This window comes from Musca autumnalis, unplaced genomic scaffold, assembly GCF_047663935.1.
Source record: "Musca autumnalis isolate F117 unplaced genomic scaffold, ASM4766393v1 scaffold_1, whole genome shotgun sequence".
NCBI lineage: Eukaryota > Metazoa > Arthropoda > Insecta > Diptera > Muscidae > Musca > Musca autumnalis.
In genome coordinates, this window is record NW_027411644.1 from 303222182 (window position 1) to 303242753 (window position 20572).

Below are 20572 nucleotides of genomic sequence, written 5' to 3' on the forward strand. Positions count from 1 at the left end.
TCCCCAAAATGTAAGCGAAAAAAATAATAGCACCACCATTAAAAATGTTCTTAAACTTATAGAAATTGGACAAAAGTTCACACTTTATTGCTCAAGAATAGTAGCACATCAAGAGAAACAAGTGCATACTCATTTATTGTTCGGTTGAATTCCATAGTAACGCATCGGGTTAGGCTTGGTATCTAACAAGCGGATTCTGGTATTTTTCTCAGGATTATTCTTAAAGGACCTCTAAATAACTATCCAAAATGTTTTTCTGGCCTTTGGTTTTGATGCTGTAGTTGTTTTATTGACCTTAGCTAACACTTTGTCGATTTGTCATAGACTAGGGACTACGCACAACCCTTTAATATGGCTTCAGAACTTCTATAAGACAATTCCTTTGACTTTCTTCCAGATTATAACCCAGTTTATTACTGTTCATATCATTTTGGAAGTACCAAACTAGTGCCATTTTATTTTCTAAATGAAATAGAGTCATATTTTCTAGGATTCCAACTACAATAAGTTACTTCTTCACGGTTTTGTTGCCATGTATAGAGCTTAGTCTCTAACGACAAAATCAGCTCTATAGTATTACGGTTAAACAGTCCTTTCATAATCACAAAAATATACAGCAAAAAGTATATTTTTGGTTCTATTCAGAGTTTTTTAGAGCATGTAACTGAGAAATGAAATTATTTTCCTCCAAACATAAATATTTAGAACCACAACTACATGAAATATTGCCCCACAGTTGGTCTTGCAAATGCAAGACCTGTAATCCGTTAAATTTATGACGTTTCCTGGAACTGTGTGCTTTTAAATGATCTTATCTGAGATATTTGCGAAGTTTCTGTACTGTTTCCGATACAATATATATATAATTGTTCCACAAACATCCCAGATGGGACAAGGGAGACTTCTCTCATATCAATGAGTGCACGCCGATTCATATTGGCTCAATGATATGGGACCTACTTCTTATTGCCGAGTCCGAACGGCGTGTCTTACGACACCACTTGTAGAGAAGTTTTTCATGGCTTAAATACTCAGGAAATGTCGCCAGCATTACTGAGGGGGAATTTTGCCACCGTTGAAAATTTGATGATGCTTGGCCTGGGATTCGAACCGCAGACCTTCTGAGTGCAAGGCGGACGTGCTAACCATTGCACCACGGTGGCCCCGATACAATATGGTCCTTTTATAGGCTACTAGGACCTTTGAAATCGTACCTTTTTGCATTTCAGATGAACATTTTGACCTGATGTTGTGTCGGGGATCAATTAATTCCACTACTTTCCGCATTTTCTTTACAGTTAATAGCGTGATGAATCATTTTCATCGATTTTCAAACAAATCTGCCAACTTATCTGTAAAACTTTGCTATCTACACGGGTGTTGTTCATTATTTTGGGCTTCTCTGCACTGTATGACCTTTTACGGTCTATTGTAATTTAAAACATTGTATTTGTTTGAAGGTAGAATGTCAAAAAATTGACATCAATGTTCAAATAAGTCAAACAAGTGTTTAAATGCAAGAAAATGTCTCAAAAGTAAAATATTTTCTATAGAATATGTAAGTGGTGCTATTATTTGTTCGCCTCTTTTTGGATAGTTTTTGGTTAAAGCTGCCAAAATCAAATATTTATAATAATGTGAATATATTTTTTTTTCTTTTTTATAGAAGGGGACACCTTAGGATATGCATCTAACAACAACATTAGTGAAAACAACAACAATCTTGTTCGAAATAATGGTCGTAGATCTATACATATACATTCCAAAAAGAATGTCTCCGCGAGCTGAGTCCATCTGGCTATGTGTGTCCGTCCGTCTGTCGTCTGTCCATCTAAATCTTGTAATCACGCTACACGTCGCAATTTTAATCGGATCGTCACTAAATTTTGGGTGTTGATGAAGGTCCCGGTCAAAAAAAAAACTCCGTATATTATCCAAATTTAGTACTTATATATCCCAAATTTAGTACTTTTCATACACCTGGGCATAACTTTAAAAAATTACCTTCTTATATCAACCATTTATAACAACCGCGAATCTCATTTCTAGCTCTGTCAGTTTTTTCAAATTCAATAATAGTAAAATACATATAAATACACAAGAATGAATTTCCGAAAACTCCTCCTAAAACTTCAAAAAATCCTGCTTACCCTTACACAATAACAAATTTTATCAAATTCTGTACCATTTAGTGTTTTTCATAGTATGCTTTTCAAAAACCATCTCCATATCTTAACTCCAAATACCAGAAATTACTCTAAGAAAACATTTTAGAATTACAGATCTGTTCCTTTCGTAAACTTGGGGGAAGTATTTCTTAAAACACGTCCATGTACCAACGTTACAAACCAATACTCACTCTAACTCCAATAATATTTCCCAATTTCAGAATTGCAGCTCTATTCGTTCACCCAAATCAAATTTTACCAAATTTAGTACTCCTCGTACCCATAAGTACGAAGTTTTAAACTTCTTCATTCCTACAGGCCAACAGTAATCATAATTTCAATTCATAATTTTATTTCAGGATTCCAGCGATATCCGTTCACCCAAATCCAAATTGTACGAAATTTTGTACTTTTTGTACCCATAAGTACGAATTTCCAAAACATGCTCAATCCTACACTCCAACAGTAATCTTAATTCCTAATTCCAGGATTGCAGCACTATCTGTTCACCCAAATCCAAAATGTACCAAATTTAGTACTTTTCGTACCATAGGTACCAATTTCCAAAAATTTCGTCAATCCTACACTCCAACAGTAATCGTAGTTCCATATTTCAGGGTTCCAGCTTTATCTGTCCAACCAAATCCAAATTGTACCAAATTTAGTACAATTCAGTACGTTTTGTGCTCATAAATACGAATTTTCCTTAATCCTACAGTCCAACAGTAATTTTAATTCCAAATTTCAGGATTTCAGCTTTACCCGTTCGCTCAAATCCAAATTGTACCAGATTACGACTGTCCAAAGCTACCTCCATATCGGAATCCTACAATACAACAGTAATCTTTATTCCAAATTTCAGGTTTCCAGCTCTATCCGTTCACCCAAATTCAACTTGTACCAAATTTAGTACTTTGCGTATACATAAGTACGAATTTCAAAAACCATTTTATAATATCAATACAACTTTCCAACTTTGATTTCTATACCAAACATCAAGATTCTAGCTATATCCGTTAAAATTACACAATTGATACAAAATTTAGTAACTTTTAGAACTTTTCGTACACTTGTAGTTCGAATTTCCAAAAAGCCTTTGGTACATCTTTCTAACTCACAATTAATGACCCTCATTCCAAATTTCAGAATTCTAGCTCTTCCCGTTTGGCTAATACAAAGGGTACCATACTTAGTATCTTTTAGTATCCTTCCAGTTCGAGTTTCCAAAAACTCAGCCTTATCTCACCCCTACACACCAACAGCAACCCACACTCAAAATTTCAAGCTTTCCGTTTCGTCTGGGCAGTCAGATCTGTCAGTCAGTCAGTCACTCACTCACTTATCACTAAGCTCTTTTATATAATAAGATACCCTAATAAAAATCATTTACATTTTAAAAACGGACGTTACTCATTGGGACTTATGTCCGCTAAGGGGGGGGTCGGACATTGCCCCCAAAATCGTTACGGCACCAAATATATGGCTACTCTGTTCACCACATGGATGGCAGAGGTGGGCACTGAGCTTAATGTCATGGTCTACGGTAGAAGAAATCCGACCACTAACTACCTCAATATCCTAGGAGTAACAACAGCACATTCAAGACGTCCGTGCGTTCCATATCTATTTGCGACCAGCTGTTATGTGGGAAAATGGACCTCAATCTCTAGCCGGTGGATTTTGCTATGAAGATAAAGAAATGTATAACACGACATATCGGTCTGTGGTAAGCTATGCGGAGCCAGTGTGATCCACAAATATAATAGCAACGCTATGTATTCAGTGTACAGCACACAGTGACATGCTCTCGTTGCAGTACTTGATCGGGTGTTACCGTGAGAGCCAAGCTAATCATCATACGGTGCATAGGACTCCAACCCAGGCATCTCGGGAGGTATCTTCATGATCTAAAAAGAGAAAACCTCTAGATCAGCAAGCCTATCAAGCAGCACGGTGCGCCTTAACTAATTTTAAATGGAAGGTGCTTACACCGGGGAAGTTTTTGCAGATTCTGAAACTACAATGCTCATAGATGAGAAATATCAAGAAACAAAAAAAATCTTTAATTAATTTCTCGTTAGAGACGAGCTTACTGACCAAGATGCTTTTTGAAAAAGGAAAGTCGACGATACGAACCCACACAACCACCTCTGTGTGACATGACATGTTTCGCCTTTGGTTTAGGAAGGCTCCTCAGACACATCGATTGGGGGGCGGCTTCGCCTTCATCTAACTTTTTTCCTCTTTCAAATGCAATTTGTTTTTTACAAAGTTGAATTTTTTGTTCAAATCTTTGTATGGCTTTCATGACAAACGCTTAGCGTAGCCTTTGAAAGTTGTGAGTTTGGTTCTGAACACTAACACGTGTTCGATGCCATTTCATCATGGCCATTTCATCATGGCCATTCAATCATGGGTGAAAGTGAGCTGGCATGTCATCTTTTTAGCATCTTCATCGATGAATTTTATATGAGCGTGGACCCCAAAAGATTCTACTCATTTTCGGATCCAAAGCATGTTCATTACACCAATGCTTTGACATGCCATTTTTACCAATGCTTTGGTATGTCCTTTTCACCAACCCTTTGCAATGACATTATAATTATGACGAGAGTTTCAACAACGTTGGTTGTGATTTCGAGTCTCCGACAACATCAAACCTATTGTAAATAATTAATCTTATATATTTACAAAAATTGCATAAATAAAACACAAAATTCATATTTATTGGATCGATGGAATGGGTTCAAATGCTGATGAAAAGATCGGATCTTTCACGACTTCTTTTGAACCAATGTAAAAGATGCCATGAAATCACGTCATCGCATGGAACCCCTTCCTTCAAATTTTGCTGGGACAATAATAAATGTTCGGCGTAATTTTTAAATAAATCACCTTTCAACTGCAGATCGTAAGTTTGAGTCAGAATGATGATTGTTACTGTTGGTAGAATTGTCGTCTCCCTAGGTCAAAGTCTTCTCTAGATACTAAACTGTACGGAAAGGCTCTGATCCCTCTGACACATTGGTAAACATGAATGCTTTCAGGTATTACCAGCGCGGCAATAGCTCGCTTCTATGTCAAGGCATTGCTTCAGAAAAAATCCTGACATTTTTGTAGATTTAGAAATTTGTATCGATTCACTTCCTATGGTCTATGACACATACATTTTGATGTAGTTTTTTTATCCAATAAGGAATTTCTTAAACCCATCACACAATGTGTGTGTTGATTATAACAATTAAACATATAACATTTTCCCATAAGTGTCCCATTAAAATATTTGCACATATTTCACAAAGTGTTTAACACAATCAAATTAAAGGGAACACCATTAGTCAAAGATAATCGCATTTACCCCAGCAGTCCAGTCAGCCAACAACAATGTATGTATGTACCACTTTATGGTACATACGGCATGTGTCAGCAGCATTGGAATGAAAGAACATTCAAAAGAACACACACACAGATAATGACCATAAAAAATATAACTTTATTCAATATAAATGCCCCCAATATACGTCACACATGCGTCACTAATAAAACAAATAAAAACGACAAAAATTACAGAAAATATGAGGTCCTTAAAATACCAGCACGTGTCACTTCATCGTGTTAAGACCACCAACAGCATTATTGTAGGAATGTTGGGTAGCGTGTTAACCGAAATTGTACCCAAAAATTGCAAAAAAAAACAGTACAAGGACTTTTGACTTTTGTAACGAAATAAATAAGTATGAAGGATAAGAAGTGAGGATGAGTGTGTGTGCATGATAGTGTTATTTAGTGTCACCCACATTCCAAGAGGCCAACATAGTGACAGTTTTTTGAAATACCAAAACGTAATCTATGACACATCATAACTTGTACCAATAATCATAAGCACATGTATACCCACACAAACTCAAAGCACTTGGAGTCAATAAAGAAACCATAACCAACAACAATAACAAATGTCCCCACCAAGATACATGAAATAACTCAAGGACTTGTATGTCACCCATCGTTGGTCATATATTCATAAATGTTGAATTTGTTGTTTTGCCCAAGAATGTCCCCTTTGTCCAGCAAGGCCATAGACAGACATCGTTTACACTTCAAGCAAATGAAATGTCGTTAAAAGCACTCGACAGTTTGTCACTGACCATAAAATATTTTCTTTATCGAAACGAAAGGATATTCCTTCTAAAATCGTTTGAAAGGACAGTAAATAAATTGAATGTAAATGTTTTTGAATTGCTACAAGAAAAATTGCTATTTCTATAAGATACAGCTAAGGAAAGTGCTCCCCCTTATTGAAATACCACAGACAACCCTTGCAAGGATAACAAAAAAAATGAGAGGAATGGATATCGTTAAAATACTATGAAATTTTTGAGGCAAAAAAGCTATTGAGAAATTATTCAAATAAATTGCATATCTCAAATGTAATCAGAAAGTGTTAATGTTATGGAGAAAAAATTGAAAAAAGGCAAACAATTCGAAAAGCAAATACAAATAATGTGGAAGACAGACAGTGGAGTCTCTAGACAATATATTTTGTAGATTTTTTACTTACTCTGATGATTTAAGGAAAGCTGATACAAATGGCCTAGAAGAAAGATAAAAACAGGCTTTGTTAAATAATTGTTGGATATATATTTATTAATAAGTAAATAAAAAAAATGACTGTGCAAAGTGGTTGAACTTATTTGAAAACAAGTAAAAAAATATCAGTCGGCTTTGCCGACAGAGTTATACCCTATGAGAATTGAAACGTTCATCTACGGACAGATCGATTTTATTTACTGTCTTTTTAGAATTTTGTGGCCCTCTTTGGACATTTGAACTTGCCGACAAAAATGTGGATTAAGATTAAAGTTCAACAGTGTTGCGGAGGAGGTACTTGAAGGAATGGACCGACATAGTCCATTATGGAAGTGGACCTTTTTAGGAGCCTTATATTTTCAATACATATCGCGCCCACTAGTCATTTCAACGAGTCATCGTTTAATTTTTACCAGTATACCAGGAAACATGGACTTTTCCACGGAAAACATAATATCGCTGTAAACAGGACCACGACGAACAGCATCGGTATACATTTCCAAACGACCTTCGAACAGACCCTAAACTGCACTTAGGCACAAATGTTGAACTTTTGTGGGGGAGGTACCCTAAGGAGGGAGCGAATTTGGGCCATTTTAAAAGTGAAGTTAAATTTGGACAAAATATTAGGAGACACAAAGTTTGGACCAAATTGGTTGCCCCGTTCAAGAGATGGCGTGCATACCATTTTAGTGACAATTTTAAATTTTGGGGAGAAGTACCGCAAGTTGTGGACCGGTATTGCTCATCTTCCAACTGGAACTAAGTTTGGACAAAATATGACGAAAGCCAAAATTTGGACCAAATCGGTTGATCAGTTCGAGAGTTATCGTGTTCATCAGCTACTGCATATGGTGAAATAGGGGTGTTTAACAACTTTCGGATTATTTTCTCAAGAATTGAGGCAGTGAATGCAAATTGCTTCAGAAACAAGTAAAAAAGTAGCAGTCGGCTTTGCCGATAGAGATATACCCTCAGCCTGTGTGGACTAAATACCTTTTTCCCAAAAAAAAAACTTATGTACTTAGGGGGGTTTTCAAAATTTTGGGCGTATGAACCGACAAAAGTAGGATAGAATTAAAGCTCAAAAATTTGCGGGGATATCAAGAGATAGAGCTTTTTTTATCACACTAAACTACGAAAACATAATATCGCAGTAAACAGGGCTTCCTACTGGCCTTCGGTAAAAATGTCCAAAGGATCCTCGAACAGACCCTTAACCACACAAAAATGTTGAACATTTGTGTGGGTGGTACCACAGGGATTGGACAGGTAGGGCCCAAATGTGAACATAAACTAAGTTTCGACAATATTTAGAGATCCAAAGTTTGGGTTACTACGTCTATGAGCAATCGCGGGTACCATTTTAGCGAATATTTTCGAACTTTTATGGGGGAGGTACCGGAAGGAGTGGACCTATAAGCACCACCTTCGAATTTAATCTAATATTCGAAGAAATATTACAGTATCCAAAGTGTGGACTAACGCAGTATTCGGTTCGAGCCCTCCGGCCACTACATATGGTGTCATAGGGGTTTTTTACAATTTTCGGGCTGTTTTCTCAAAAAGTATGGACTGAAAACACTTTTACTGTCGTAATTGAGGCAGAGAATGCAAGTTGCTTCAACAAAAACTAAAGTGATTCGAGAGCAGGTCTTAAAGTGAATTTATCCAAAATCCTCTAACACATTTTTCGAGTTACCGACAAAAATCGGTAAAATAAAAATGCTTATAATTAGGTAATTAACGATATATTTCGGTAAGTTAGCGACGAATAAAATGTAGTCGTAAAATTCTACCGATAGTAAGAGTGTTGTCAACTTTTATTTGAACGTTTCATTCATAATTTTGCGTTTTAATTTTAACGACTTTTGTCGTTAACTCAAAAAACGAGTTAGAGAATCGCACTCTGGTAGGTATATTAGGATGTGTAAAGTATGGACCAAATCGGTCACTCCCATCAAGAGTTATCGTGCGCACAATTTTTCCGAACATTTTTGAACTTTTGTGGGAGAGGTACCGGACGGATATATATATATCTTCGAACTTAAACTAAGTTTGCACAAAATATTACGAAGGCCACATTTTGGATCGAATCAGAGGATCCGTTCGAGAGTTATCTTGCGCTCCAACCACTACACACGGTGTCCTAGGGGTTTTTGTGTACCTTTCAGGCTATTTTCTTAGGGATTGTGGACTTGCCCCTGATGAAACTTATACCGTCGTATGGGTGGCAGTGAATACAAGTTGCTAAACAAAAATCAAAGCGATTCGAGAGCAGGTCCTAAACTGAACATTTTCGAAATTTTGTGCGGGAGGTATCTGAAGGAGTGGACCGATTAAGTCCATATTGGAACATCATCTAAGTCTGGTAGAAATTTCACGATGCGCAAAGTATTGACCAAATCGGTTACTCCCTGCAAGAGTTATCATGCGCTCCAGCCAGCCAGACAGACGGACGGACATGGCTAAATCAACTCCAAATTGTCTGAAACGGATTTCGTCCAAACATACTTGGGTTCTAAAACCATTATTTCGATAAGGCATATTTTGTCCGTATGAAAGTGTATAGCGTATAGTGTATATATAAATGCTGATGGTATAAAAACTGAATTTTTTAGGTGCCAAATTCAATCAACGTGGCCCAACCCATTATTTAAACAAATGCATTTCGCGTGAAATAAGTGGTTGCTTTTGGCCACTAAACAAATAGTTCTACGAGGGGCAATAAAAACCATCTGGCCTAGGAAACACGCAGTGTCGCCAGGCGTCATTTGACTTTTCTTTGGAAAGTTTAACAGTTTTTAGCCTAATCGTACTCAGGACAGTTTGACATACGACCATGTGTTGTTTACGGTGACTTGAAAAAATCACTTTGCAAAAAAAATTGAATTTTCATGTGAAAATTTTCGTCCGATAATTTTTCACAACTATTGACTAGGATAATCACGGCAAGAGTGCAACGATCAAATTAAATCTTTGTATGTCGATAAAGGGCCATCCTAAAAACACTCGCCAAAAAGAGCAGGTCGTGAGGTTCGCCCACAATCGGACGTTGTGCCAGAAAACAATAAAGCCGTACGTGAACGGATAATGCAAGATCGCCATGTCATATGTCGTGAGATAGAGGCACCCTTGGGCATTTCTTGCACCTACTAAATTTTGATTTTGCATGAACACCTGGCCAAATCCTTCAAAAAAGGATTTTGTGGATTGGTGCAAAGAAATTGTAAAAAACAATCGCGGTGCTTCAAACGCATTTATAAGATCGTCACAGACGGCGAATATTGGATCAATGCTTAGGAGCCCGAAACTAAACAGGTATCGACCGTTTGGGTCTTAGAAAACGAGTTGTTCATGGAAGAAGACCTTCAAAGCAAATTGTCGCCTGTTTCTTCGGCAAAACTAACCGTGCGGCGACTATACGGCTTGGGAAATGTAGGACGGTTAATTCTGAGTGTTACACTACAATTTGTTTGCCTGAAGCCTGCTGAGAATTTAGAAAAAGGAACAAGAGAAGATGAATCGTTCTGCATCATGATAATGCGAGCTCTCGCACATCGAGGTTACAATTTGTTACCAGTTTTAACCTGCAAAGCGTTCCTTAACCCCAAAAAGTGGTAAAACTGGAAGCCATTTTTTAAGACATGCTACCAGACAAATTTCTTCGAGTAAAAATTGGTAGAACTGATTTGTTTGTCAATTATTTGACAATGAAGAAAAAAAGAAAAGAAAAAAGAGAACGCTGACAAAACAAAATTAAAAACTGTGAAATAAAAGAAGAAAAGTGAATTTGTATGTTTCTTTTTGACATTGCTACCAGTTCTACCATTTCTTCGTTCCTTTACATTTCTGGTAAAACTGGTCATGAGAAAGCAACTTTGACAGTCACGGTGCGCTTTAACTAAATTTAAATGAAAGGTGCTTACACCTTGGAAGTTTTTGCGGTTTCTGAAACTACAATGTTCATAGATGAGAAAAATCAGAAAATAAAAAAATCGCCGGAGGGATTTTCAAATAAATCGCGGTGAAAGATCACATTTTTAGAGCTTTTTTAGGTTTTCACGATTCTGCTTGGAAACCGCAACCCTTATCGAAATGGGATTAAAGAAGGTGTTGTAGCAGTGAAAATTCTCTACAAGATTTTTCTTTATGATGTCCAAGGTCCAAGGTGTAGTGATGCGTACATATCTCATATGATAATATAAAGCCTCTCCTACATTAATGTCAACCTCCCCGACCAGTGGCGGACCCTGTTGTTTTGCAGAAGAGGCTCTGACGTCCGATTATTGGCGGAATAACCATAACATCTGTTTCTAAGAGGAAATGTTTAGAAATCGCATCATAATTATGGCAGGTTCGGAGGCCTGAAATTATAAACAACAAATCCAATTACAAGATAGCAGCCCTATCACCGAACTAGGTATCGTTGGTCTAATCTACCATCGACTGCCGAATAAATCTGGATTCGAGTATTTACAAAGAAGAAAAATAACGAACGGAACCATTTGATGACGAACAAAGGCTATGTTAAAAGGATAAGATTTGCACAATGGAATGTCAGAACGCTCTATCAATCTGGGAAATTTGCTGAACTGTCAAAAGAATGTGATCGATTGAATATCAGTGTATGTGGTCTCAGCGAAGTCAGATGGAATGGATGTGGCGAAGTACGCAATAGAAAAGGTGATATACTACTGTACTCCGGAATGCCGAACCAAGATGATAACCACATAAGAGGCGTAGGGATATTTTTGACAAGGTCATCTCAAAAAGCCCTCGTAGACTGGAAGGCAATATCGGAAAGGATTATTACTGCCAACTTAAGAACTAAGCGTAATATAATATATATAATATATATATATAAAACTGTAATACAGTGCTACGGTCCCACAGAAGAAAGCGATCTAACAGAAAAAGAGTCATTTTACAGTCAGTTGAGCAACCTACTTTCCCATATACCAAAGAAAAATGTTGTAATACTGCTCGGAGATTTTAATGCTCGAGTGGGATGTGACAATGATGGGTACGAGAGTGTCTTAGGAACACACACACTTGGAAATCGCAACACTAATGGCGAACTACTAATAGAACTGTGCTGTAACTTTGATCTGAAGATAGGTGGTTCGCTTTTCCCTCACAAGCGAAACCATAAAACTACGTGGAGAGCTCCCTCTGGCAATTATGAGAACCAAATTGACCATATTTGTATATCAAGAAAGTGGAGCAGTATGCTATGTGATGTACGCAACAAAAGAAGTGCAGAAATCGGAAGTGACCATTATCTCGTTGTAGCAGAGGTAAAACTAAAACTATCCCAGCAGAAAAAGAAGAATGTCGACTCACAAAGAAAAACCTTTGATATCGAGAAACTAAAAAACAGCACAACCAAAAATATGTTCATAAACAAAGTACGTAATATCAACATAAACTCCCTTGATACACTAGAAGAGAAATGGAAACGATTTAAGGACAGCGTAACGGAAATATGCACGACAATTTTAGGATTGAAGCGAAAACAACAAGATGCCGATTGGATAACGAGTGAAACATGGGAACTAATTGAAGAAAGGAAAATCGTCAAGGGCAAAATGCTTTCTGAAAATGCTGAAGACAAGTTGGAACTATTCAGAGAGAAGCACAAACAGTTATCCAAAGATATTAAAAAGCATGTAAAAAAGGACAAAAAGTCTTACTATGGTAAAATGGGGAATGAGGCTCAGACAGCTGCTAACAAGGGGAACTCAAAAGAACTCTATAAAATTATAAGAAAATTGAGTGGCAAGGATACACTCATAAGTAACACGCCTGTAGAAGATGAAACAGGGTCTCTCGTGACATCAAAGGACGAACAAACAAAAGTTTGGAAAAGACATTTTGAAAAAACGCTGAACATCAGCCAAAATCACCAAGCACAATTCCTTATCTCCAAAATACATCCCACAAATGCAGAGGTAAAAACAGAAAATCCTTCAATTGCTGAAATAGAAGAAGCGATTAATACCCTAAAACCCGGTAAAGCCCCAGGCAACGACGGTATTCCAGCAGAATGCTTTAAAGTCTGTAGCAATATAATGGCTGAAAAACTACACCCGTTATTCAAACAGATATGGGCGGAGGAAACTATCCCACAAGACTGGAAAGAATCAATTATAGTGAAACTTCCTAAAAAGGGAAACAGAACAAAATGTGGCAACTGGAGAGGCATATCCTTACTGCCATCAGCTCTACAAATTTTCAACAAAATAATTTTAAATAGAATAGCCGAACCATTAGAAAAATTGTTGCGAAAAAACCAAGCTGGTTTCCGAGCAAGGAATTCATGCATCGACCACATATGCACAACAAGAATCATCATTGAACAATCCGTAGAGTATAACGCAAGTTTATATCTAGCATTTGTGGACTATGAAAAAGCGTTCGATGCACTAAACAGAAAATACATATGGAGCTCACTTCTATCAAAAGGAATACCCAAGAAACTAGTGACACTTATAGAAAATAGCTATATTGGTACGACTTCCAGAGTGTTGCACGAAGGAGTCCTCAGCGAAGCGTTTTTTACAACCAGCGGAGTGCGACAAGGCTGCACATTATCACCGCTATTATTCGTCACAGTTCTTGACGCAGTGTTTGAAAATCTAGACTCAACACCATCTGGTCTAAATTGGAATTTGTTCAACAAACTTGGGGATCTGGAGTATGCAGACGATGCCGTTTTACTTACAGCAACATACTCAGATATGCAAAACAAATTACTCAACCTGTCAGAGGAATCACTAAAAGTTGGTCTGAAAATAAACTGCGGCAAAACAAGAACTATGAGGATAAATGCCAATAATAACAACCCGTTTACGATATATGGAGAAGCAATACAGAATGTGAACCGTTTTGAATATCTTGGTAGCATTTTATCAACAAAAGGAGGTACCACGGAGGACGTTGATAACCGTATTAGAAAAGCCCAAGGAACGTTTGCGTCGCTGAAAAACATTTGGTCATCTGAGACATTAAATATAAAAACAAAAATCAATATCTTCAATTCTTGCGTGAAATCTACGCTACTGTATGGATCCGAGACATGGCTTACCAATACCACAATAACCAATAAACTTCAAGTATTTATAAACAGATGTCTTCGCAACATATTAAAAATATGGTGGCCACAAACTATATCTAACGAACGTCTCTGGAATATAACAAATCAACAGGAAATAAAATCTGCAATCACTCAAAGGAAATATGGCTGGCTCGGCCACACTCTTAGAAAAAGCGAAACTGATATTTCCCACTCAGCTCTCCATTGGAATCCCCAAGGACGACGCAATAGAGGCAGGCCGAAAACAACATGGAGAAGAACACTAACAACAGAAACCAACTTATCAATCGATCAATTAAAATATATAGCAAATGATAGAAATGAATGGAGAATCTTTGTAAATAGACTAAGTTTATAATATGTTACACGTTTATAAACATGTCATAATAATAATGTTTTTGTAGGTATTACCATTTTTGAAATATAGAAGTTCAAACTTTGACAATTTACTGACTGTATAGTCTCCTTATGAAACAAGGACATGACTGCAATTTCCCAAGTTAAAGTTATATACCTCAAAAATGGTACAACCTAGGAAAAACACAAGTGAGAACGGCGTTAAGTTCGGCCTGACCGAACTTGTTATACCCTCCACCACAAGTTGTATTGAAGTAAAATGGAATAATTAGTTTCCTTTGGTGTATGAAGAAGACTTAATACAAAATTTCAGCAATTTCGGTAAAACAATGTGAGGCACCGTTCTATGGGGTCTATTTCAAAACGTCGATCTATACCGACAAATTTCTGACGGAAAGTTTTTAGAAAGTTTAGTTTCCTTTGGTGTATGAAGAAGACTTAATACTAAATTTCAGCAATTTTCGAATTTTACTCGGAAATGGGGCAATATGAAAGCGTGGACCTGTACAGACAAATTTCTGACGAAGTTTTATATCACATTGAGGACTAAATACCAAATTTCAGCCATTTTGGTGGAATATTGAAGCCACAACCTTCAAAATACAGAAAATCGGGAGGTACCATTCCATTGGGGCTATATGAAGGCGTGGACATATACCGACAAATTTAAAGGGGAAGTTTGAGTTTGAGAAATATTAAAGCAGAGCTCCGATTTACTCGCGAGTGAAAAAAAGGGCGATGGTGGTAAGCATTTTTGGCGGGGGTGGGGCAAGTTTATTTGCAGGTGGGGTAAGTTTTTGTTTGGTGGGTGTGGGATGTCAAGTTGCCAACCCTAAACTTGCTCAAATTCGAAAAGTGTGTTCGAGCGAGTATTCGGAGCTCTGTTTTAAAGAGATCATTAAAATTTACTACAGTAAAAATTTGAACTTAAAAGCACGTTGTTCAGAGATGTGTTTAAGGGGGTGTCCCTCAAAATTTAACAATTTCGGATCCTCTATCTCGAGAAATAACAAGGTTAGCCTGGTATTAACATGTCATCATGATACGAGATGTAGTCTCAAAAGGGTTTTAGACGCAAAAGTCTTGAATTTCAGTGGAAGTATTGGAAGTCAATACTTTCTATATTCATAATGCATACCAGTAATTTAAGGTGGTAGTCGTCAGGAAGTATGAACATTTTAAATCCCTGTAAACAGGGTACATTTCCTTTTGTATCAGAAGATTTGATCATCAATATTTGTCATCACCCATGTTCGAAAACGAGCCAAGGCGACGGTAATTTAATATTAATATTTGAATTAATTATCTTTCTAGTTGAGCTGTTATCACCTATATATTTTTATTTTTCTTTTCCTTTGTTCTTCATAGTATGATGTTTTTATAGGGTTGGGTCACCATGTCCACTCTTAACCCAAGTCTTATCGTTCTTATGTTGAACATGTTAGCTCACTATATTTAAGGTCTTTGCCATGTGAAAGCCCGTCGGGACTGTAGCTTGGTAGCTTACATCCCCTACCTCACACACCCGTTTTAAGGAAATTTTTTAGTCTATCTGCACCTCGACTGTCCCGATTTTTCTGTGAAAATGTGCGCTTTACACACCGGTGGATGTACCCGCAAAGTACTGACATACATAAAATGCGATGGATATACGGACAAAATGAAGGTACACCCAAAACCTCCACTGTGCCGACACCCAGAGCGCTAAAAGCCACCTTAATAAGGCAGCGAACCTTAAAAAGGAAGACAATAGATTTATGTATATTCCCTCAGCCATGTATAACAATTACATGGGGACCTTCAGTATCAAATATGGCGACACTTTTAATATGCAAATGAAAACGGTAAAACTATGGAGATACCAAACCCATATTTTCTTTCCTGGGCAACTACAATTCCACAGCCAGACACAAATATTTAATGATTGACTCCACTGTTCAATTAATATATTTACAACAAATAACTATAACTCGATTTTTATTGCATTTGAATAAAAAGATTGTTACTTGCAGATATTGGTGGCACATTATCATAATCGAAGGGTTCGTTTAATGTATATTCGGATAAATACCATTTAACATATTTTTTGCATTTATGTTTCCAAATGGAACATTTTTGCAATTGTGAAAAAAAACAACAAAAAAACACTTAATAATAAAAACACCACAAAAAAGTGGGCAAAATACCAGCATTCCCAGAAATATATGCCACCATGGATATATAGATAATCAAGCAACCAAACAACCCATAACTATTCTTTCAATAAAACAAAATAAGAATAAAAGAAATTTATTAACAGTATGTATGTCGAAATATTTCATGCGGAAAATTACACATTTATATCCATCTCACTCTCGCTACGATGTTTCTCCCTTTTTTGTGTGGGGGGAAAGGCATGCATCCATCCATCTATCATCGACAGCAGTTAGCAAATGAAACAAATCATTTTCATGGCAAAAACCACAATGATATATCTTGGCCTATTACACACTTCGACCCTTCAATGCGGAGGATGACGGCAATGACACACGTTCGTTTAGCCGACGACCCACTTATTGACAATAAAGCAAAATACAACGCCAAAAACATCATACCATCACCGTCATTATTGACATCGCTCGTTCGTTGGTGATGACAACAAGCTAGGTATGCCGCTGCTTCCCATTCCTTGTTTCTTGTTTTAACCAGACATATCAAAAAAATCAACGAATCTTCACAAAAATAATAGACAATCTCGATATCCTTGTGGCGTATCGTTTCACTCTCTCTCAATCTCTTCTTTCGCCTTGTATTCTTCAATTCCAATTTGAATTTGTTAATAACAAACCCACACATCCGCCTACCTACTTCCACCGAGCACTCACACTCTATTCATTGTCGAACAAGTGACTAAACGATTAACCAAGAAGAACACCCCAACAACGTTGACATTTTTCTGTTTCTGTTTTCTTTGGTATCATTTTGGGGATGGAACAGTGTTTCAAAAACAAATTACAGGAAAATGCCGATATTCAGCCATGTAGAAAGCAACATTTCAAGGAACAACTGTTCGTTAGGATGGGGACATAGGTTTCCGTGGGTTCACAACACCCATATATACATGTAAAACATCATCTGATAATCTGTAGAGTTGTGTAGTTCCGGAACGAACTAGTTCGAAGGAACTATTGGACCTATATCCAGCTCTTTCGTTTATGTAGTGCCTCTAGTTCATATAGTTCCTTTTGATCTTCTCGTTCCTTTAACGTTGCTGTTTATTGCTATGCCAAATTACCCATCAAATCATGAAAACATTTCGATCTCGGAACTATTTGAAAAGAAGGAAACAAAAAGAACGATAAAAGAAAAAGATTCGTGAACTATTTTGTTCTCGGAACTATTTGGAACGGAAAGAACGATGAAAGAGAAGGATTTGTTTAACTATATATATGTCTCGGAACTATTTGGAACTGTGGAACTATAATAAGGAACTATTTCCTTTTGGTAAAAGGAACTAGAAAGATCCATCCGCTCCGGGAACTAGATTGTCCAACACTAATGATCTACAGAGTCTTACCGCAAGGTTAGATATGATTGTGAAGACTACGGCTGAAAGTTTAAGCCGAAACTAATAGAAGCCATGATACTAGACAAGTTTTTGATTATTTTTAGTTTATACCTTCAGCCTTATGACTACATACATACTCTCTATATGCCAGTCTCCACATATGCATAGACAAAATCCGTCTCAGGCAATTTGATGTCGATTTAGCTATAGTTTAATTCTAGAACGGAATAATCGATTAGGTCTCAATTTGGTACATACATAATGTTACGGTTTTACTTAACTCCGAGTGGGCGTTGTTTTATTCCCCAATACGACCCGTACCAAATAAAACGAGGGTTGGTTTAGATTACGATTCTACAATGCTTTATTGTCTTTAGTTAAGTTATTCTTTATTTTACTGACGGTTTTAATTCGCAGTCAGAACTATAATTCACTTCAATCTAGGATGTTCTACAATGGTCAAGCAACATGCTGTTCGATGAATGACGTCCCAATGCAGCTAAATCGGATTATCAAAACAAATATGAGAGAGAATGAACGGAATATTATTTGATCAATGACATGGGACATATTTTTTATCGCTGAGTCCGAACTGCGTTTCTGAAGACACCTCGCAGAAAAATATATGTTAGAAATATGTTTGGATCCAAACAAATATTTGTTTGGGGCTGATTACAAACAAATATATGTTTGGATCCAAACATAATTTGTTTGTGTCCAAACAAATATATGTTTGCAACATATCTCAATTTTTTTTGTTTGGGTTCCAACATATTTTTTATGTTAGAACATATTTTTTATGGGTGGAGAGATGATTTTTGTCAAAGAGAGTAACAACAGGGCTCTCGCGTCTGTGGAATGCTGTTTTATAATAAAGAGCTGAGTGTATGGTGTAATAGGAGACGCAATAACCAACGTAGCAAGCGAAGAGGAAAAGAAAAAAATGATATTAATTATTCGTTTGGGTTTTGATATTAATTATGTTGTTCTTTTATCTTCAGTTTTTTTAAATACAATCGTTGCGTAAAGACGGTAAAGTGAGTGAATAAATCAGTGTTTTGTCTTTTCTTAAAGAAATGGTGCTTTTTAGTAAATTAAATGCCCAATACATTTTTTAATTGAATCAAATAGGTGAATGGGAATATTTTATTGGACAAGGAAGAAATCGCATTTAATATTGGTAATTACATCAATACATTTTTCATATACATACATATGTATATTTGAAATATGGATGTATCTATTTATTACATTATGTAATCATTTGATTCCAAACGCCGATTTCCTGCTGATGATTTCAACTTTGAGGAAGATGTGTTTTATTTCACAACTAAGGAGAAGCATTCAACGATGTTTCTATATAATTGTTTCTTTTCAAAAGTGTTACTTTTTATAAATTATTATTACTAATAACGAAGAATTCACAAATCCTATCCCAGAATATGGTATTCAGTATGTGACTGAAGAATAATAGGGCCACAGAAGTTGATGGTTTACCCACCGAGGAGGAAGCTCGTACGCAATAATTGGAACGTGAGCATTAGGGTTATGACTTGTTGACCTTTTTTCTCAAAAATGATTTCCTGAACTTTAGCCTATTAAGGGCAAAAATAACATTCATTCCATTTAATTATTAAAAAAGGTCACGCACAAACCACTTTGAAAAAACTTGATTTTTTGGAAAATCCTATGAAATGAAAAAAAATTCTCAAAAAAAATATTTCCTGTGGCATGGATGAATGACCTTTGACCTTTTAATAACTAAAATAACTTTTATTCCATTTAAATATAAAAAAATGTCACGCACAGACCACTTTCAATTTATATGATATATGGAATAAGTTTATAAATGATATAAAATTATATATATGGCAATAAAATTGGTGAGAAACAAAAGCTTATGCCATTTTGTTTATGTCGTGTGGTTTTAAAGCCTTTTTTGAGCCATATATGTGTTTAAAGGGATTCCATTTTTTTTCAAAAAAGCTCATATATGAAAACTTTGAAAGATTTTTGTGCGTAAGCTTTTTTTGTCAAATCAACTTATAATTAAAATTTTATCTAATCTTAGGTAAAAGTTCATCAAAATATGATACAGGTATATGAGTATGTAAATTTAATTTTTAATTTAATTTTTTGGGGCATAAGTGTCCTCCCTATTGCCTATAGGATAGTGTCCGGAATATTGTGTGAACGACTAACCTATGGTCACTGGAATAATTGAGTCCACCGTTGATGTGATGTGATGCGACCTCTAACATATGTTTGTCGATTAATAATCAGCCTGCGACAGACCTATACGTTCAAAGGTATTCCCGCAAAGTTCATTCGGCTATGTAAGGTAAAAATTAGCTTATACCAAGTCCTTAGTAAAAATAGAAAATACCATCTCCGAACAGTTTAGTACCAAACGATGTTCCAGATACGAAAACAGCCTGTCATGGAATCATTTCAACATCCAGCTGGAAAACGTCATACGAAATACATAAGAAATGCCACAATATACAGAAATAGCCACATGTTTCTCGATTATATCGAAGATATTGACATCATCGAGAAGAAGTAACGGATAGTCGAAAGTGAATCTGTTATGTTGGGTCTATCTAACATGCTAAAGTATGGTTCCGAAGCATGGGTACTTGCGCAAAAGATTAAACAGTACATGGTTATCTGCGGATCAATCTGCGTTCAAGGTGAATAAGGGCTAATATGAAGCACGAGCTGTACAGACTGTACGAGGGTTCCACGATAGGTTTATTGTTTTTAGCATTTATGCTAGGCAAAATGTGCCTCATCAAAATAATGGTTTTAGTA

The 20572-nt window shown here is 36.4% G+C and overlaps 2 protein-coding genes across 2 annotated transcripts in view; one reads left to right on the forward strand and one right to left on the reverse strand.

Moving 5' to 3' along the window:
* LOC141389852 (uncharacterized) overlaps positions 1-20572 on the reverse strand; it is a 420257-nt gene that overhangs the window by 267405 nt on the left and 132280 nt on the right. Inside the window, exon 2 of the mRNA XM_073962024.1 lies at positions 6727-6759. The gene's annotated coding sequence lies outside the window, so the exon portion shown is untranslated. The remainder of the gene's footprint in view (positions 1-6726; positions 6760-20572) is intronic.
* On the forward strand, positions 11987-12924 carry LOC141392499 (uncharacterized). The gene is made up of 2 exons (XM_073965439.1): positions 11987-12791; positions 12863-12924. The coding sequence occupies exons 1-2, from the start codon at positions 11987-11989 to the stop codon at positions 12922-12924; spliced, it is 867 nt and encodes a 288-aa protein (XP_073821540.1).

Excerpts from the sequence above, each read along its gene's own strand:
- LOC141392499 (XM_073965439.1), top strand. The coding sequence starts at position 11,987 with ATGCTATGTGATGTACGCAACAAAAGAAGTGCAGAAATCGGAAGTGAC. Across the intron at positions 12,792-12,862 it reads TAAAGCCCCAGGCAACGACG|ATATGGGCGGAGGAAACTAT; the intron begins GTATTCCAGCAG and ends TTATTCAAACAG.